Source organism: Salmo trutta, chromosome 6 (assembly GCF_901001165.1).
Source record: "Salmo trutta chromosome 6, fSalTru1.1, whole genome shotgun sequence".
NCBI classification, from domain to species: Eukaryota; Metazoa; Chordata; class Actinopteri; order Salmoniformes; family Salmonidae; genus Salmo; species Salmo trutta.
Genome location: NC_042962.1, coordinates 28,881,529 through 28,903,236, shown reverse-complemented (window position 1 = coordinate 28,903,236; position 21,708 = coordinate 28,881,529). Strand labels below are relative to the sequence as shown.

General features: G+C 41.9%; 2 protein-coding genes across 5 annotated transcripts in view; one reads left to right on the top strand and one right to left on the bottom strand.

Annotated features, from left to right (window-relative positions):
• acad11 (acyl-CoA dehydrogenase family, member 11) overlaps window positions 1-21,708 on the top strand; it is a 54,363-nt gene that overhangs the window by 24,997 nt on the left and 7,658 nt on the right. The window lies entirely within an intron of this gene.
• On the bottom strand, window positions 13,026-21,617 carry ackr4b (atypical chemokine receptor 4b). Its single transcript, XM_029756093.1, has 2 exons — window positions 21,462-21,617; window positions 13,026-14,682 (listed from the first exon to the last, which is right to left on the bottom strand). The coding sequence occupies exon 2, from the start codon at window positions 14,668-14,670 to the stop codon at window positions 13,525-13,527; it is 1,146 nt and encodes a 381-aa protein (XP_029611953.1). The 5' UTR covers window positions 14,671-14,682; window positions 21,462-21,617; the 3' UTR covers window positions 13,026-13,524.

Genomic DNA, 21,708 nt, shown 5'->3' with positions numbered 1-21,708 from the left:
ATGGCATCAGCAGTAGAAGTGCATCAGTCAGCGGCTCTGTATGCATAAGATCTACTAATAAGAGAATGAGTAACCAGAGAGAGGTAGAGCGCAGAAACAGCCAGACATCTGAGCTCACTGATACAGTCCTGAGACCAAGTGAAGGTACTTTGAGAACTCGAACTGGAAGAGTTGTGAAGCCTGTCAGAAGACTTTTAGAGTCAATGAGTCAAGTGATTGCTGAGCCGGACAAAAGAGAGCATCTAGCCGCCCTGATCCAAGCCTTATCAACTTTTGTTGAAGTGACAGTACCCCAGTGACACAGAAGCCAGAGGATAGATTAAGGAAATGAGAAATACTTTATTAGGGGGTCATAGGTTGTATGTATATGGGCATATTTCTACCTGGCAAAGTCTCTTTGCTGTCCTTCTGGACGACTCTTGGTCAAGGTTACCCCTGTGGAGGAAGAAGTCTTACCTTATGTCTTAAAGTTTGCTGAAATCAAGAAGGGGTGAGTGTAGTAGAGTTAAAATGGTTATTCCAGCAAACTTCAAATTATTAGAATAGTACACAACGCAGAACAGAACAATCAGGTTGAGGGTCAGTGGCCAAAGCCCGCGAACAGGAATATTCCAAGTTCAGACAGAAGGGGGGAGTCAGATCGCCAGGAACTTTACTTTTGGTTTCTAATTTTAATTGTTGCGCTACTGGTGATGCCTGTTGATGTTAGGTAGGCAGCTACAGTAGCTGAATGATGTTAACATCTTCAGGTTTTGTTTCATTAAATGTATTTTATTTTATCTGGGTGCTTACGTCACCTACTAACACCCTGGTACTACCCTTAGCTCCCGCTCTCCTCAGTCTGAGAAAACACTGAGAGAGAAAGGTACGGGTTGCAGATTACTCCTTTGTAGAAGTCCGTAACGTGAAATAAATAAAACGTCCCAAGGTTAATGCTGTAGATATTGTTATAAGGGGATGTGAGACTATCGAAACACGTAACTTTCAGAGTTTTATTGTTGTTATTAATATAGTTACAGAGTGCTAAAAGTGTTGCTAGCTAGCATGACTTTCTGTGATGCAGAAGGCTAGTTGAGCTGCCGACTAGTGATGGTGGTGCATTATGGGGGATGTAGTTTTTGCCCTCTAAGGCGATTTTACGTTGTAACTTGTTTGTGTTGCAGTGGTTTTGTACATGAGTTGTTGTATTTTGCTACTATCAACACTGAAAGTACCTAGCAATGTATTGGGGATGTGAGACAGGATATGTGTTTTACCTTTCTTCATGCTCCTGTGTAGAACAACTTGTCAGGCGTTGCATTGGAGACTGATGTGTTCCTGTCCTGTCTTTTCATAATACTATTGCAGGTATGGTTCTATTGTCTAAGAATTAAGATTATACATTCTTTGTATTAAGGACTGGTTATTATTTTATACTATACATTATGGCTTTATGTATGAGTGTGATTGTGAGAGTCTGAGAAAACACTGAGAGAGAAAGAACAACTTGTCAGGCGTTGCATTGGAGACTGATGTGTTCCTGTCCTGTCTTTTCATAATACTATTGCAGCAGATCAACATAAAAGCCTTAAAGACAGCCGTGGTGTCGCTCTTCAATTCTGGGTTCTCCTGTGGTGCATAAGAAACCCGCTACACATGTAAGGGGTTTCTATATCCAAGGATGGAAGTGTAATGGTCTGAACGTATAACAAAGACATAATTATTCTGGAAACTAGTGGTTTTCCTGGTTTTCCAGCTTTATGGGATTTCCAGCTTTAATCAGAGGAGGAATATTATGTAATTAGTCATTTTGGGCTCCCAATTGGCGGTCTAAGGCACTGCATCTCAGTGCTAGAAGCATCACTACAGACCCTGGTTCGATTCCAGGCTGTATCACAACTGGCCGTGATTGGGAGTCGCATAGGGCGGTGCACAATTAGCCCAGTGTCGTCCAGGTTAGGGTTTGGCCGGGGTAGGCCATCATTGTAAATAAGAATTTGTTCTTAACTGATTTGCCTAGTTAAATAAAGGTAAAATAAAATAAATTAAAAATTAGTTATTAAGAGATCCCAATCGCTTACCAAGAGTGTAATTTCTGTATTGGAATATAAGTGGGTATACTTTACACAACATGGAGATTGCCTTGCATTTCGTAGATATTCAAATAATCTATTATAGCTGCTAATTTCTTGGTATTATACAAGAATGAGGAAATTCATTTAACTAAGTAAACGAAGTGTGAGGTGCCGTCTGGTACTTGTGAGTTATTAAAGTGATAATGCCCGAGAAGCCAGTGTTTGGAGGAATATTGGCACGGCTGTTGTCGTCGAGGGCTGGCAACCCGTGCCAATATATCATCCAAACACCGGCTTCGAGGGTATTATCACGTTTATACCGGATACCAACATATTCAAATAATGATTGACATATTTTCATTAAAAACGTTATTTTTATGAATTTATTCATACTATTTCATACTTCCACAAGATATAGTCCCGACACATCTAGGTTTGCTATCCAAGCCGGCTGGTCGTTCGTTCTATTGGTTCGATTGCCAGAGACTAGACCCAGTTGTTCAGTCTTTTTGTTATGTAATAGTCGATCGTTCTAAATGTTCCATTGCCATACTGCCTGGCAACGTTCTTATCCCTTGCTTGCTAGCTAGCCAACTACGGCTAATTTATAGTCACGTCAAAAAAGTGCAGACAGAATAACATTAAAGTAGCTGCATTTGCATTTGTTTAAGCTGTTTTCTCGTGACATGTATTTGGTTACATCCATAACAATGAACTAATGAGGCGAGAGTTCACCTGGCGTAGAAAATGTGCTCTCTCGTCAGGACACTGTTGTTCAGTGGAGCTATCCAACAACACAGCTAACACAGTCACTTCAAACTGAAGCTGGAAAGACTGCAAACTAGCTGAGCTTCATTTTGTTTGACCATTTTTTTATGTAATTTATTTTTACGTTTATCCATAAAAATGATGCCAGCAGATTCATGACTGGTTGACTCCCAACACGTTGATTATTATAGGACAGCTAGAGATCTCATTTGTATATTTAAATAATGTTGCAAATGTCAGAGAGACAGACAGCAGGGTTTAAACAAATCTCCGCTGTTGAAAATTAAATGTTAGTCTAAAAGAAATGTGAGATATTGTCTAGATGCTTTTTATAGTGGAGATCAAGTTTATAAATTGCTGGGCTGATGAGCACTAGCGGTTCTGGGGGGGGGGGGGGCAATGCCCCTGTGACAACAACTTTGGACCCCCTTGTGCCCCCCCTAAATGTGGAGTATGAAATACATTTTTACATAACAAATTTTTGCTATGTTCTTTTTTTACATCCGTTATTAGACAGTGGCAACGCGGAACATGGTCTTTTGCCTGCTAATGCCTGCAATGCAGTGAAGAAAACTATATTACAACAATAATGTCTAATGTAACTGGCCCCTCTAACAGTACAACCGGCCTCAGCTTGGCCCCCCCCCAGTTGAAATGGTCTAGAACCACCACTGCTGATGAAATAGTTGATTGCACAGTCAGATGGAACGGAGTAAATAGGCATTTTAACGTCATAGATTTAGCCGGTAACTTGTGGAATAGACACCTGCTGGAATGCGCGTTTAACCAATCAGTATTCAGGATTAGACCCAAGTCATGTGTAGAAGTGGCAGTTGGCACATATTCACTTGGTTTAGGCATATCATTTACAATCACATGATGACACTCATACCCTGCCAATACATGACTATATGAGTCATAGGCTTTAGACGCTGTGGTTGCCAATGATATGATTCTGGGAAGTCGAAGTCCAAATTTGTTTAGCAAGGAGATTTTCTTTAGTAACTACTTTCCTCATTACTGTATTGTTAGTGTTGTTCCTGAGAAGTACAGATAACTGCCAAAATAAAGCAAACACAATAATGTATCTTAATAGGGTGTTGGGCCACCATGAGCCAGAACAGCTTCAATGCACATTGGCATACAGTGCGTTCAGAAAGTATTCACACCCCTTGACTTTTGAAACATTTTGCTGTGGTACAGCCGGAATTAAAAATGTATTTAATTGAGATTATGTGCCACTGATCTACACACAATACTCCACAATGTCAAAGTAGAAATGTTAACAAATATTAGTAAAATGTAAAGCTATAATGTCTTGAGCAGTGGAGGCTCCTCAGAGGAGGAAGGGGAGGACCATCCTCCTCAGTGAATTTCATAAAAATCAAAATAGTGAAACATTAAAGTGGTCCTTTTTAGATAAAACAACATAAATATATTCTCGTCACCAAATAATTGATTAAAACACACTTTTGCAATAAAGGTCTACAGTAGCCTAAACCACACTGGTGTTGCACCATGGTGTAGCAGGAGGACAGCTAGTTTGCATCCTCTGTGTACATTGACTTCAATACAAAACCTGGGAGGATCATGGTTTTCACCCCCTTTCAATTTACACAGTAATTATGACAACTTCCGGAGGACATCCTCCAACCTATCAGAGCTCTTGCAGCATGAACTGACATGTTTTCCACCCAATCGATCAGAGAATTAATCTAGCACTGAAAGCATAAGCTACAGATAGCTATCACTGCAGTGCATAAACTGTGGTGAGTAGTTGACTCAAAGAGATAGAAAGACAATAGTTGAATACTTTTGAACAAATTAATTTCTTTAAAAAGGAAGAAGCAAGAGGGAGAGAGAGAAATAGCTATATTTAGTCTAATTTTTTCACTTTCACTTAGCTAGCAAATGCAGCAAGTTTATCCTACTCAAACACCTGGCTCAAGCAGAGAGGGATGCTTTGTTAGTTAGCTAGCTATGGCTATCCAACACTGGAACTCTTCCAAGTCAAAGTAAGCTTTTGGTTTATTCAATTATTGGCACTGGGGCCCGGTGTAACTGCTAAACTGCTTGCTGAATGTATTCTGTACTGCATGATTGTAGTGGGTTTACTAAGGCGTTAGTTATAGTAGCTATGTTGACTATGACGTTAGCTAATATGCTGACAATAATGTAGGCCAGGGATCATCATCTAGATTCAGCCGCGGGACAATTATTTATTGTGCGGATGGTCGGGGGGCCGGAACATGATTACAAATAATTTGTACACTGCCTTTTCACCTCAAGAATCCCAAATACAGTTGAAGTTGGAAGTTTACATACACTTATGTTGGAGTCATTAAAACTAATTTTTCTCCACTAATTTCTTGTTAACAAACTATAGTTTTAGCAAGTCGGTTAGGACATCTACTTTGTGCATGACACAAGTAATTTTTCCAACAATTGTTTACAGACAGATTATTTCACTTATAATTCACTGTATCACAATTCCAGTGGATCAGAAGTTTACATACACTAAGTTGACTGTGCCTTTAAACACATTGGAATATTCCATGAAAATGATGTCATGGCTTTAGAAGCTTCTGATATGCTTATTGACATAATGTGAGTACCTGTGAATATATTTTAAGGCCTACCTTCAAACTCAAGTGCCTCATTGCTTGACATCATGGGAAAATCAAAAGAAATCAGCCAAGACCTCAGAAAAACAATCGTAGACCTCCACAAGTCTGGTTCATCCTTGGGAGCAAATTCCAAACGTGTGAAGGTACCACATTCATCTGTAGAAACATATTACGCAAGTACAAACACCATGGGACCACGCAGCCGTCATACCACTCAGGAAGGAGACGCGTTCTGTCTCCTAGAGATGAACGTACTTTGGTGCGAAAAATGCAAATCAATCCCATAACAGCAGCAAAGGACCATGTGAAGATGCTGGAGGAAACAGGTACAAAAGTATCTATATCCACAGTAAAACGAGTCCTATTTCGACATAACCTGAAAGGCCGCTCAGCAAGGAAGAAGCCACTGCTCCAAAACCACCATAAAAAAGCCAGACTACGGTTTGCAACTGCACATGGGGACAAAGATTGTACTTTTTGGAGAAATGTCCTCTGGTCTGATGAAACCATAATACAACTGTTTGGCCATAATGACCATTGTTATGTTTGGAGGAAAAAGGGGTAGGCTTGCAAGCCGAAGAACATCATCCCAACCGTAAAGCACAGGGGTGGCAGCATCATGTTGTGGGGGTGCTTTGCTGCAGGAGGAACTGGTACACTTCACAAAATAGATGGCATCATGAGGGAGGAAAATTAGTGGATATATTGAAGCAACATCTCAAGACATCAGTCAGGAAGTTAAAGCTTGGTCGCAAATGGGTCTTCCAAATGGACAATGACCTCAAACATACTTCCAAAGTTGTGGCAAAATGGCTTAAGGACAACAAAGTCAAGGTATTGGAGTGGCTATCACAAAGCCCTGACCTCAATCCTATAGAAAATGTGTGGACAGAACTGAAAAAGCGTGTGCGAGCAAGGAGGCCTACAAACCTGACTCAGTTAAGGGAGAATGGGCCAAAATTCACCCAACTTATTGTGGGAAGCTTGTGGAAGGCTACCTGAAATGTTTGACCCAAGTTAACCAACTTAAAAGCAATGCTACCAAATACTAATTGGGTGTATGTAAACTTCTGACCCACTGGGAATGTGATGAAAGAAATAAAAGCTGAAATCATTCTCTCTACTATTATTCTGACATTTCACATTCTTAAAATAAAGCGGTGAACCTAACTGACCTAAGACAGGGAATTTTTACGAGGATTAAATGTCAGGAATTGTGAAAAACTGAGTTTAAATGTATTTGGCTAAGGTGTATGTAAACTTCCGACTTCAACTGTAGATTTAATATTTCACCAAAACATAACATTGCTTACATTTCTATACAATCACGTGTTTTCGTGGGAATACTTGGGAACAGATTTCCAAAATTAAAATCATTTGGAGCTGATTTCATTTTGTTTTTACAGTCTTTTATGACCAACAATGAAAATTCTCAGAACTTGGGGGGACGAATAAAACTACCGGCGGGCCAAATTCAGCCCGCATGCTGCCATATGGGAAACCGTGATGTAGGCTGTGCGTAGCGGTTAGTGGTTATGATATGAAGGTTTGGCTTAGAAAGGTTTTTTCACCTGGTCACAGACAGATGTGTGTTGTGCACTGAAGTCCACAAGCGAAGGGAAAAGGTGAGAGGAGGAGAGCGCATAAATGCAAGAAGGAATTACACAACAAGCAAAATGTTCATGCTGTTTATATGTGGCTGCTATGAAAGTGAACTGTGTGCGTGTAATCAAGGGTGTATTCATTCTGCCGATTGTGTTGAAAAAAATGTTTCTTAAATGGAAGCAAACGGAACAAAACGGGGATAAACATACCTGAATTTGTCCAATAGAAACTCTCGTTTGCAACTGTTGGTCTAATGATTACACCCTAGATCAGCTAGATGCAGGCAAGAGTGTGCAATGCAGTATTGAATGTGTCACTGTCAGTCACCTTGATTACTGAAATTTTACTCTTGACCTGTGCACCTACTTTGTAAACTTTCATTTAGTGGCTAGGTTGTAGCAACCTCATGATGGGTATAGGGAAAATGTGAGTATCATATAGTAGCATAAACCTATTGATGTTACATTGAGCTGGGTGTATGGAATTTGAATGACAGTCATCCAATGTGCTGTAATAGAAATAAGGCCATGCTCATAAAAAAAAAGATTGTCCTCCCTTATCTTAAACGTCAACAAACGTCACTCGTCTTGAGTCAATAAGTATTCAACCCCTTTGTTATGGCAAGCTTACGTTCAGGAATAAAAATCTGCTTAACAGGTCACATAATAAGTTGCATTGACTCACGCTGTGTGCAATAATGGTAGTTAACATGATTTTTTAATGACTACCCCATCTCTGTACCCCACACACATCATGATCTGTAAGGTCCCTCAGTTGTGGAGTGAATTTCAAGCACATATACCATAAAGACCAGGGAGGTTTTCCATTGCCTCACAAAGGGCACCTATTGGTAGATAGGTAAAAAATAAAAAAGCAGACACTGAATATCCCTTTGAGCATGGTGAAGTTATTAATTATGCTTTGGATGGTGTATCAATACACCCAGTCACAACAAAGTTACAGGCGTCCTTCCCCACTTAATTGCTGGAGAGGAAGGAAACCGCTGAGGGATTTCACCATGAGGCCAATGGTGATTTTAAAACATTTACAGAGTTTAATGGCTGTCATAGGAGAAAACTGAGGGTGGATCAACAACATTGTAGTCCACAATACTAACCTAAATGACAGAGTGAAAAGACGGTTTGCAATAAGGCACTAAAGTAAAGTAATACTGCAAAGAATTTGGCAAAGAAATTAACTTTATGTCCTGAATACAAAGCATTATGTTTGGGTCAAATCCAAAACAACACATCACTGAGTGCCACTCTTCATACAGTGCTTTCGGAAAGTATTCAGACCCCTTGACTTTTTCAAAATGTTGTTACGTTACAGACTTATTCTAAAATTGATTAAATCGTTTTTTTCCTCATCAATCTACACACAATGCCCCACAATGACAAGGTAAAAACAGGGTTTTGGAAAATAAAAAACTGAAATATAACATTTACATAGGTATTCATCCCCTTTACTCAGTACTTTGAAGCAACTTTGGTAGCGATTACAGCATCGAGTCTTCTTCGGTATGACGCTACAAGCTTGGCACACCTGTATTTGGGGAGTTTCTCCCATTCTTTGCTGCAAATCCTCTCAAGCTCTGTCAGGTTGGATGGAGAGTGTTGCTGCACAGTTATTTTCATGTCTCTCCAGAGATGTTCGGTCTGGTTCAAGTCCGGGCTCTGGCTGGGCCACTCAAGGACATTCAGAGACTTGTCCCGAAGCCACTCCTGCATTGTCTTGGCTGTGTGCTTAGGGTCGTTGTCCTGTTGGAAGGTGAACCTTCGCCCCAGTCTGAGGTCCCTTGCGCTCTAGAGCAGGTTTTCATGGTCTGAGAGTCCTTTAGGTGCCTTTTGGCAAACTCCAAGCGGGCTGTCGTGCCTTTTACTGTGGAGTGGCTTCCGTCTGGCTACTCTACCTTAAAGGCCTGATTGTTGGAGTGCTGCAGAGATGGTTGTCCTCCTGGAAGGTTCTCCCATCTCCACAGAGGAACTCTGGAGCTCTGTCTGAGTAACTATCGGGTTCTTGGTCACCTCCCTGACCAAGGCCCTTCTACTCCGATTGCTCAGTTTGGCCAGGCTGCCAGCTCTAGAAAGAGTCTTGGTGGTTCCAAACTTCTTCCATTTAAGAATGGTAGAGGCCACTGGGTTCTTGGGGACCTTTAGTGCTGTAGAAATGTTTTGGTATCCTTCCCCAGATCTGTGCCTCGACATAATCCTGTCTCGGACATCTACAAACAATTCCTTTGACCTCATGGCTTTGTTTTTGCACTGACAACTGTGGGATTTTATTTATTTTTTATTTATTTTATTTAACCTTTATTTAACCAGGTAGGCTAGTTGAGAACAAGTTATATAGGTGTGTGTGTGTGTGTGTGTGTGTGTGTGTGTGTGTGTGTGTGTGTGTGTGTGTGTGTGTGTGTGTGTGTGTGTGTGTGTGTGTGTGTGTGTGTGTGTGCCTTTCCAAATAATGTCCAATCAATTGAATTTACCACAAGGTGGACTCCAATCAAGTTCTAGAAACATCTCAAGGATGATCAATGGAAACAGGATGTACCTGAGCTCAATTTCAATTCTCATAGCAAAGGGTCTGAATACTTATGTAAATAAGGTATTTCTGTTTTTATGGGGTATTGTGTGTAGATTGATGAGGAATTGTTTTTATTTAATACATTTTTGAATAAGGCTGTAACGTAACAAAGTGTGGAAAAAGGGAAGGGGTCTGAATACTTTCCGAATGCACTGTATTTTCAAGGATGGTAGTGGCTGCATCATGTAATGGGTATGCTTGTCATCAGCAAGGACTATGGAGTTTTTTTGTTGATAAAAAGAAACAGAATAGAGTTAAGCACAAGCAAAATCCTAGAGGAAAACAGACACTGGGAGACAAATTCACCATTCAGCAGGACAATAACCTAAAAGGGGATTGAACTTATCAAAACATTTTCATCAATGTTTAAACATTAGAGTATTTTGTGTAGATTGTTGAAACAAAAGAAGACAATTAAATCCATTTTAATCCCAATTTCTAACACAACAAAATGTGGGGGAAAAGTAAAGGGGTGTGAATACTTTCTGAAGGCACCGATTCTACAAGTGTCTGGAACTCTATTGTAGGGATGCGACGCCATTCTTCCACAAGAAATTCCATAATTTGGTGTTTTGTTGATGGTGGAGGAAAACGCTGTCTCAGGCGTCGTTCCAGAATCTATCATAAGTATTCAGTTGAGTTGAGACCTGGTGACTGAGACACAAACACACACACACACACACACACACACACACACACACACACACACACCCTCTAAATCCCCTATGCTCCTTTGAGACCCCTCTTTCAAAGTCATTGAGATCTCTTCTTCTAGCCATGGTAGCCAAAATAATGGGAGAGGTGCTGACTAACAGAATAGTGACTTTCTTTTTAACCCATTCAATTATTACGAGCATATGCAGTATAGAGTGTGTGACCACTTGTTCCTGTAACATGATTCAACATTACATTTGCGTCATAATAATGTCCAGATATTGGCCTACCATTTACAGATAATCCCTGCATTTATATTCCTCCCACTTGCATAGAAGATGGGGGAGATGGGGGGAGGAACAGTCCTCAGTTTCTCTGCTGTTTTTGATTTGAGTAATTGACAGGATGTTCCCACATGAGATGGTTGTTTTCTCTCTTGTGTCTCATGACAGCCACAGTGTCCTTAGAATTGTGTTTGTGTGTGTGTGTGTGTGTGTGTGCGGCGATGGAGCTTTTAGCCATAACACAGTCCCAGGGGTGGGGTAATTTACTCCCAGACCCATGGTGAGCCTCTTATCTGGAGGCTACGGTGACCACACACACGTTTTCCATTATCACAATACTCGAACTGGATGACTTTGGGAGCAGACTTTATCTGAGATGTACGCCGTCTGGGCTCCCGACTCCATGTAAGCCTGGACATGTATTCAAATCCAGGCTGAACTGTGTTCGTTGAAACGTAGGTCCTGTGATGTGATATCATGAATGATGACTATGTGGTGCTGAATGGCTGTTGGTCGTTTTCCTCTCGCTCACTAGCAGACGATATGGAATTGGTTGAGCTCTTTGCCATTTGGAAGCTCTGCTTAGAAAATGATACTTTAATGCCACTCAACAGCCTGGTTTTGCTTTATAGCTCAACTATTCTGTTCTTATCCCGGCTTGTATTGTACTTTTAGGCCTCTCCATAAGATGGATAGAGTAGGAAAAATGACAGTAGATAGCGAAGTAGAAAGCAGTAACGACAGATTAAGAGAGTGGGAAAGAGTAGAACAACGAAGGATGAAGAGATGGATGAAGAAAGAGATCAAGTTAAAGGAGAAGTTGATCTTAGTGGGGAATGAACAATATAGATATGTATTGTATAGATAGATACATTTATAGATAAGTCTGTTTACCTACACACAGGTGTAGCTCTAACCACACACTTGACGGTTTAGGGTGTAGTCTGCAACTCTTGTTCACCTGACACACCCTTAATCGTTTTATCTTAATTTCGGTGAACCTATCACATTTAACTAGTCAGTCAAGCCAAATCGCACTGAGCTGGTTCTCGGTATGAGGCTTACACCTAGCAAAACTACCTCGGTAGAGTGATTCGATAATCAGGCTGAACTTCGGCATTGTTGTAAAAAGTGCTCGTCGGGAGCCTGCAGACAGGCCAAAAATCATCTAGTCTCTAGCCAGCTTTCAGGTTAAAGACCCTAATGTCTAGCCTCGTCTTGTGCCTCACATTTGAAGTCTGAAGCTGATTTACACTGATGCACCATTCACTTCCCATTCCCCTCAGCAACCAATCAGTCATTGTAAGTGATTTGGGAGACAGTGGAGGAGTTGAGGGTATTGCTGTATGAAGAGACTGTGATTCACTCTTTTGTCCTGAGTTTATCCCTCCACAACCAACCACACACTTAACTGATGTGTTTACCCACCAATCCCAACATCTGTGCATCCCAAATATCACCCTATTCCTTATATAGTGCACTACTTTTGACCAGGGCCCTGGTTAAAAGTAGTGCACTATATAGGGAATAGGGTGCCATTTGGGGCACAAACCCGGTCATTACAGAGGAGAGGATATGACTAAAAGGTTCTGTAAGAGAATAGGAGGTAAACACTAAGGACATTAGCTAGGATTTGAATGATGGCCTATCTATGGTGGCTCCAGTTCTGGGGAATTTTTTTCCACTTTAAGACGATCCTCTGAGTGACTCATTCCTGTGGAAAAAGCTTTTCATTGAGACACTGTTTAACTCTCTCCACCACACAATGCACCTCACTATGCTTTTGGGGGCCCGATTTTGTTATTCATGGATACATTTAGCTAGTTTAATTTCGTTTTATATTCGCCATTTTGTCAAAGGACTTCAATGCGATATGATGTGTATGATCGATTTCAAAGAGTTTAAGATAAAAGCCCTCTTTGAAGATATGTTATAAAGGAAGAGGATAAATGGTTCACCACTGTTCTATGGATTGCACTCAACATCAAAACCCCTGTTGCACTTTTTAAGTCCAGCTTATTTAAACGGAAGGAACATGAGAGGACAGGCAGGGTAATTTAAACGCTGGAATCCCCTTCATGGGGATGCGTCCCAAATGGCAACCCATAGGGCTCTGGTATAAAAAAAAAAGTAGTGCACTATGTAGGGAATAGGGTTCCATTTGAGATGCAAGCCCAAAACATATCCCCGCTGGTTGTGTAGTATCTTCCTGCCTGTGTGATGGCCGGACGGAAGCCCTCTCTCTCCTCTCCCTGTTGACTTCTCAGTCTTTGTTTTGTGGAGCTCTCTGGCTTTTCTCTCTGGCAACCCGCTGCTCAATCAGACTGCCTGCTTTCTTTTCTCTCAAGAAAACATTGGAATCAGATGCTTCTGATCTGTAGGCGCCATGTGCTGTGTGAGATTGAATAGGATATGATGAGAGTTGTAAGAACATGAGCTTGAAAGAGCCATTCCTTCTGATTTTGAGATTTATTTCAGATGGATGTCTATACAGGAAATAATGGGGGGGTTACATAAAAACAACTTGCTTTATTTACAAAAGCTTATGCAATACTAAAGATTGACTAGATACTAAATAATATATTATTAAACTATACAAATACAGACATTCATCTAGATATCAAGTTACTTAACAGTTATTTATGTATAGCACAGGCTTCTAGTAATACTGGTATAGAGCAACTGCTTAAGGGGCGATCTGTGAATGGTACACATTCATTTATGGACCTTGAAAATTGATGATAGCCAATTATTCATGAAGAATATAACTTATAAAGGCCTCGTGAGCTTAATTCAACTGTCTTACCCAATCAGAACCCCAAAATATACGCTTGATGGACTGCTTTGTTGCTGATTGAGTCCCAGATTGCCCCTAGAAAATCCAGTAGAAGTGTTTGTGCATTAGCCCTTTTTGGTTACCATAGTAAGACTTCTGAGTTTTTAGACATGTTAGATGGTGAAGGTGCTGGTGTCCTCATCCTCCGAGACAGAGTGCGAGTGTGTGTGCCCGGCGGAATTGTGTGTACTGAGCGAGATCTCCACAGCTGGCTCCTCGTTGCCGTGGCGACCGCCGCGCATTCTCCCCCCGAGGCGCTGTCCGAGGCTCTTGGCGACCCTGAGGACGTATCCTCTGAAGGAGGAGCCTATGAAGGCGTAGAGCATTGGGTTGATGCAGCAGTGTGTGAGCGCCAGGCTCTCCGTCACCTGGAGAGCCTGGTCCAGACCTTTACTGAGGTCACAGTCGGTCACCAGGCCGTAGATGACGTCCAGCGTCCGCCACAGCTTCACCAGGTTGTAGGGCAGCTGGGTGAACAGGAACACCCCCACCACGGCCAGCAGCACCCGCAGGGCCCGCCACCTCTTCTCCCTGCGCACCCCGGCTCCGATCCTAACCAGCGCCCGGCCCACCCAGCAGTAACACACCACCATTACCAGGAAAGGCAGCAGGAAGCTCAGCAGCACCTCCAGCAGCTCCAAGGCAGCCTTGGCCGGTCGGGCCATGCTGCTGGGGTAGATGGCTGTGCAAGCCAGCCGGTGGGGTGTGTTCTTCACCGTGAAGAACACCATGTCAGGCAGGCCCAAGCAAACAGCTGTGGTCCACACAACGGCACACACTAATATCCATTGTCTCCTGTCCCGTTGGCCACTCCCAGCCCGGCCTCCAGCATTGTGCGCCAGTGCCCGATATCGGTCCACGCTAACACAGGCTAGCAGCAGCATACCGCAGCTGAAGTTGGTGGTGTAGAGGAAGGAGGTGAGCTTGCAGGCGGCCACGCCGATCCACCAGCCGTGCACGGCATCCGCCGCCCAGAAGGGCAGCGTGAAGAGGAGGAGTAAATCAGCCACAGCGAGATTCAGGATGCACACGTCCGTCAGCGTCCGCAGTCGCCGCGGCGACGCGTACACCACCACGACTAGGGCGTTGCCCGCCACGCCCACCACCAGGGCCAAGGCGTAGACCACGGGCAGGAAGAGACGGCCGAAGGAACGCACCTCGGCTTTGTCGCACACCGAGTGGTAGTCGTCGTAGTCGTCACTGTCGTTGGAGCTGGTGTTGCCAAAGTCGTAGTTGTAGTCCTCTTCATCCATCTCCATCCTCTCTGTTCTCTGAGAAGTAAGGGAATAAAGGGACATGGTATGTTACGAATGACGTCAAGTCAGTTTAGTCTGTGCTGCTGCATTGTATTAACTTAAAAGAGATCTGTTGACAAGATCACTTTTTTTTCTGTTCTAGACAGGACTTGTTGGATGAAATGATTATTGTCTTTCTCATCATTTGGACAGAATGTATAAAATAATATAAAATATGTATTTTATCAGAACGCGTCTATTCGGAGAATGGCCATCCATCTGAAAGTTGTAATGCACTTACAGCCAATAACAGCATGGCGATCCAAGTTGTCAACAACTATCTGTTCCTGTTATTCCCCCCCCACTGCTTTTTGGCCCTCTTTCTGACCCGTAGGGGTTGTTCGGATGTTGTGTGTAGATTTTGCAGCCAATGCTTGACAGGGTGAGGAGTGGGTGTGTGCGTATATGCATACCGTTACGTGTGTGTGAACTAGAGCTGAAGCGACACCGACCGTACCGATCACTTAGCGCAGGCATTTTGCTGATGTCGTTCATTATGATAAGTAGCCTCTAGTAGAGAAATGTGAAGTTTGAAATGAAATACGTTCGCTAATATGGGTGATTTGTTAATGGGGAATATATATTTTTTTTACATATATACACTACTGGTCAAACGTTTTAGAGCACCTACTCATTCAAGGTTTTTTCTTTATATTTACTATTTACTATTTTCAAATTGAGATGGTTTGGCAGGAGTCGGACTGCAGAGTGAAGGAAAAGCATATGTGGGAACTCCTTCAAGACTGTTGGAAAAAGATTCCAGGTGAAGCTGGTTGAGAGAATGCCAAGAGTGTGCAAAGCTGTCATCAAGGCAAAGGGTAGCTATTTGAAGAATCTCAAATATAAAATATATTTTGATTTGTTTAACACTTTTTTGGTAACTGCATGATTCCATAATGTGTTATTTCATAGTTTTGATGTCTTCACTATTATTCTACAATGTAGAAAATAGTCAAAATAAAGAAAAACCCTTGAATGAGTAGGTGTTCTAGAACTTTTGACCAGTAGTGTATATTTTTTTATTTAACCTTTATGGGGTGGCAGGTAGCCTAGTGGTTAGAGCATTGGGCCAGTAACCAAAAGGTTGCTGGATTGAATCCCCGAGCTGACAAGGTAAAAATCTGTTGTTCTGCCCCTGAACAAGGCAGTTAACCCACTGTTCCTAGGCTGTCATTGTAAATAAGAATTTGTTCTTAACTGACATGCTAACTAGGCAAGTCAGTTAAGACCAAATTCTTATTTACAATGACAGCCTACCCTGCCCAAACCCTAACCCGGACAACTTGTGCGCCGCCCTATGGGACTCCCAATCACGGGCGGTTGTGATACAGCCTGGAATCGAACGTGGGTCTGTAGTGACACCTCTAGCACTGAGACGCAGTGCCTTAGACCGCTGTGCCACTCGGGATAATACAAAAGGCACATTAATGTTGCAAACTTCTATTCATTGTTATCTCGCCAATTCAGGAAATTTATCGCGATATGTTTCTTTGTCCATATCAGCCAGCTCTACTGTGAACAATAAGCTCCCTCTCGTTAGGAATATCTCACTTGATTTCTCTCACAAAACCAATAAATTGGAAGCGCTTGCACACCATTACGCCCAACACAACAATTTTCCTTTCCCTCTGGAAAAGGTGACTATCCCTGAAAAATTGGATTCATCTTTCTTTAAACACTCTGGGCAGTTTCCCAGACACAGATTGAGCCAAGCCCTGGACTAATAAAAACTTTCAATGGAGGTTCTCCATCGTCCATTCTCTTTTTAGTTCAGGACTAGGTTTAATCTGTGTCTGGGAAACTGCCCCACAATGTTCTGTACATTCATGTCTATTTAGTCTTGAGATGTTAGCTTGTCTCTGAAAATCTATTCTATCTTTGAACCAGTGTGTAAACTCAGTACTTATCAGTCTGATAGTGTGGATGGGCCAGATGTTTAGTATTGCTCTAGTAGAAGCCAGAGAGAGATTTCTCAAGGTGTTTGCATTCCCTTACTGCAGATGTAGATAGCGTGACAGTAGAGCTCTGAAGATTAGATCCATATACCAGTGCGTGTGCTTTTGTGTGTGTGTGTGTGTGGGCGCATGTGTGTGTGTGTGTGGTGTGTGTTATCACAGATCACAGTGTGTGAAGATGTGCCCAGACAGACAACCCCTTAAGGACCATGCTGTTCCCAAATAATATGAACTGGAGAATGGCCATCCATCTGAAAGTTGTAATGCACTTACAGCCAATAACAGCATGGCGATCCAGGTTGTCAAAAACGACCTGTTCCTGTTAACCCCCCTCCTCACTGCTTTTTGTCCCTCTTTCTGACCCGTAGGGGTTGTTCGGATGTTGTGTGTAGATTTTGCAGCCAATGCTTGACAGGGTGAGGAGTGGGTGTGTGCGTATATGCATACCGTTACGTGCGTGTGATCTAGAGCTGAAGCGATAACCGAAAATTAACGACACCAACCGTACCAATCACTTAGCGCATGCATCTTGCTGATATCGTTCATTATGATAAGTAGCCTCTAGTAGAGAAATGTGAAGTTTGAAATGAAATAAGTTCGCTAATATGGGTGATTTGTTAATGGGACAATTGATGGCTACAACCATCAAACTAGTAGTCGTTTAAATGATAATAAAAAAAACTGTGCGGCACATTAATGTTATAAACTTCTGTTTATTGTTACCGCATCAATTCAGGCAATTTATGGATTTTTGTCCATATCAGCCAGCTCTACTGTGAACAGTAAGCTCCTTCTTGTTAGGAATATCTCACTTGATTTCTCTCACAAAACCTGTGAGTTGGAACCACTTGCACACAAGTAAGCCCAACACAACAATTTTCCTTTCCCTCTGGAGAAAGTGACTATCCCTGAAAAATCTTTCCCAGACACAGATTGAGCCTAGCCCTGGACTAATAAAAACTTTCAATGGAGGTTCTCCATCGTCCATTCTTTTTATTTCAGGACTAGGTTTAATCTGTGTCTGGGAATCTCAACCAGTGGTGTAAAGTACTTAAGTAAAAATATTTAGTATATTTTTAGTATAAAAGTAGTATTTTGGGGTATCTGTTCTTTACTTTACTATTTATATTTTTGACTACTTTTACTTTTACTTCACTACATTCCTAAAGAGAAGTATGTACTTTTTACTCCATACATTTTCCTTGACACCCAAAAGTACTAGTTACAATTTGAATGCTTAGCAGGACAGGAAAATGGTCCAATTCACACACGTATCAAGAGAACATCCCTGGTCATCCCTACTGCCTCTGATCTCTGGACTCACTAAATATAAATGCTTCCTTTCTAAATTACATCTGAGTGTTGGGAGTGTGCCCCTGGCTGTCAAAAAAAGAATTTAAAAGGAAATTGTGCAGTCTGGTTTGCTGAATATAAGGAGTTTGATGTATTGCTTTTACTTTTTATTTGTACTTTTACTCAAGTATGACAAATGAGTACTTTTTCCACCACTGTACTTAAGTACTTAAGTCAAATCTAAGTAAGTACTTAAGTAAAATCTGATACATTTAGACTTTTACTCTAGTATTTTACTGGGTTACTTTCACTTTTACTTGAGTCATTTTATATTAAGGTATCTTTACTTTTACTCAAGTGTGACAAATGAGTATTATTTTTCCACCTCTGATCTTACAGTGAGGGAAAAAGTATTTGATCCCCTGCTGATTTTGTACGTTTGCCCACTGACAAAGAAATGATCAGTCTATAATGGTAGGTTTATTTGAACAGTGAGAGACAGAATAACAACAAAAAAATCCTGAAAAACGCATGTCAAAAATGTTATAAATTGATTTGCATTTTAATGAAGGAAATAAGTATTTGACCCCCTCTCAATCAGAAAGATTTCTGGCTCCCAGGTGTCTTTTACACAGGTAACGAACTGAGATTAGGAGCACACTCTTAAAGGGAGTGCTCCTAATCTCAGTTTGTTACCTGTATAAAAGACACCTGTCCACAGAAGCAATCAATCAATCAGATTCCAAACTCTCCACCATGGCCAAGACCAAAGAGTTCTCCAAGGATGTCAGGGACAAGATTGTAGACCTACACAAGGCTGGAATGGGCTACAAAACCATCGCCAAGCAGCTTGGTGAGAAGGTGACAACAGTTGGTGCGATTATTTGCAAATGGAAGAAACACAAAAGAACTGTCAATCTCCCTCGGCCTGGGGCTCCATGCAAGATCTCACCTCGTGGAGTTGCAATGATCATGAGAACGGTGAGGAATCAGCCCAGAACTACACGGGAGGATCTTGTCAATGATCTCAAGGCAGCTGGGACCATAGTCACCAAGAAAACAATTGGTAACACACGGCGTGAAGGACTGAAATCCTGCAGCGCCCGCAAGGTTCCCCTGCTCAAGAAAGCACATATACATGCCCGTCTGAAGTTTGCCAATGAACATCTGAATGATTCAGAGAACAACTGGGTGAAAGTGTTGTGGTCAGATGAGACCAAAATGGAGCTCTTTGGCATCAACTCAACTCGCCATGTTTGGAGAAGGAGGAATGCTGCCTATGACCCCAAGAACACCATCCTCACCGTCAAACATGGAGGTGGAAACATTATGCTATGGGGTATTTTTCTGCTAAGGGGACAGGACAACTTCACCGCATCAAAGGGACGATGGACGGGGCCATGTACCTTCAAATCTTGGGTGAGAACCTCCTTCCCTCAGCCAGGGCATTGAAAATGGGTCGTGGATGGGTATTCCAGCATGACAATGACCCAAAACACACGGCCAAGGCAACAAAGGAGTGGCTCAAGAAGAAGCACATTAAGGTCCTGGAATGGCCTAGCCAGTCTCCAGACCTTAATCCCATAGAAAATCTGTGGAGGGAGCTGAAGGTTCGAGTTGCCAAACGTCAGCCTCAAAACCTTAATGACTTGGAGAAGATCTGCAAAGAGGAGTGGGACAAAATCCCTCCTGAGATGTGTGCAAACCTGGTGGCCAACTACAAGAAACATCTGACCTCTGTGATTGCCAACAAGGGTTTTGCCACCAAGTACTAAGTCATGTTTTGCAGAAGGGTCAAATACTTATTTCCCTCATTAAAATGAAAATCAATTTATAACATTTTTGACATGTGTTTGTTCTGTGTTTGACATTTTATTGTTCTTATTCTGTCTCTCACTGTTCAAATAAACCTACCATTAAAATTATAGACTGATCATTTCTTTGTCAGTGGGCACACGTACAAAATCAGCAGGGGATCAAATACTTTTTTCCCTCACTGTAACTCGGCACAGCCAGAAGAGGACTGGCCACCCCTCAGAGCCTGGTTCCTCTCATGGTTTCTTCCTAGGTTCCTGCCTTTCTAGGGAGTTTTTCCTAGCCACTGTGCTTCTACATCTGCATTGCTTGCTGTTTGGGGTTTTAGGCTGTGTTTCTGTAAGGCACTTTGTGACATCGGCTGATGTAAAAGGACTTTCTAAATACATTTGATTGATTGATAGTCTTGAGATGTTAGAATAGATTTTCCGAGACTCTTTTTAAGGTGTTTTCATTCCCTTACTGCAGATGTAAATATGTAGATAGCGTGACAGTAGAGCTCTGAAGATTAGATCCATACACCTGTGTGTGTGTGTGTGTGTGTGTGTGTGTGTGTGTGTGTGTGTGTGTGTGTGTGTGTGTGTGTGTGTGTGTGTGTGCACGTGTGCATTTGTGTGTTATCACAGTGTGTAAGGACATGCCCAGAGAGACAACTCCATCATGACCTTGCTGTTCCTTATTCAGACTGACTCATTGTGCTGACACTTCCTGGAAATACCAGAAACTCTGTTTGGGTTCAATGTGAGGTAAGCGTATGACTTCAAATTATCGTCACTTGTGTGGATCTGTGAATGATTCTCTGTTAACTGGGAAAAAGCCCATCGTTTTTTCTAAGAGAAGGTGTGTATCACGTGTGTTAGCTATTGACGGGCGCTTTAACATTCTACAGATAATTACTACAGCTGAGGCTTCTCTGTCTTTGCTGCCTCAGTTCAATAACATACTGTAGGTTTTCAGGATAGCTTCCAGGTCTATGACGTTATCCAACGACGTGCAGCTTGCTAGCGAGAGACAGAGACGAGAAGCTGTTGGTGTTCCTACAAAACATCTTGTTTCATGTCCAAATATCTCCAATATCTCAACTATTCAGCTGAAGTTTCCCCAGCTGTTCTACTGAGTGAGATCTCTGTCAGAGATTTAAGGCCAAAAACACATATTCATATTCCATCTCTCGTTAACTACGAGATATTGAGCCCTGAGAAATAAATGATGAGGAAAACCATCAAAAACGAATTTGTTAGCGCAGATGTTCTGCAAGACTGAACATTTCAGAGAAGATAGGAGACAGAGAAGCTGAGAAAATTGTACTGACATTATGTGCGGTGTGCACTATGTCTTGTCACTTCATATAGTATATACAGTATGTTAATCATTATTACTTCACCATAATTATCAGGTTAGGCTAAATCGTAAACACAGAGGACTTTGAACTTTAAAAGTCCTTACAATCACTTTTCAGACAATTGAACTACTGAACGCATGAGTCATTGTCTTTCTAGAAATGTCACTCCCCTCACTAGAATCCTAAACCGTAAAAGCGAGGCAATTGAGGGAACAAGGAAACAGAAGTAGGATTATGTTTATCCTCACGTAGGCTATAAATACTTTGAACAACTTTCAATTTGAAATGTTTTGTTTCAACTTTCAATTTTGACAATGAAACTGTCAATAGAGGAGCCAATTGAGTCTTACCCTTGGTGTCTTCGTGTGGATGTGGGAGATGTAGAAATGTTGACAGAGGAGACATCCAGTGGTATGGCGATTTATAAACAAGTATGGTGCTACTCTTAGTTTGTCTCAGCCCATTTTTAACTATATTGCTCCACCTCTATTCCCTACAATGACCCAACACAGTCTGGAAACACCTCTCTCTGTGTGTGTGTGTGTGTGTGTGTGTGTGTGTGTGTGTGTGTGTGTGTGTGTGTGTGTGTGTGTGTGT

Coding starts and splice junctions, on each gene's coding strand:
- ackr4b (XM_029756093.1), bottom strand. CDS start 14,670: ATGGAGATGGATGAAGAGGACTACAACTACGACTTTGGCAACACCAGC.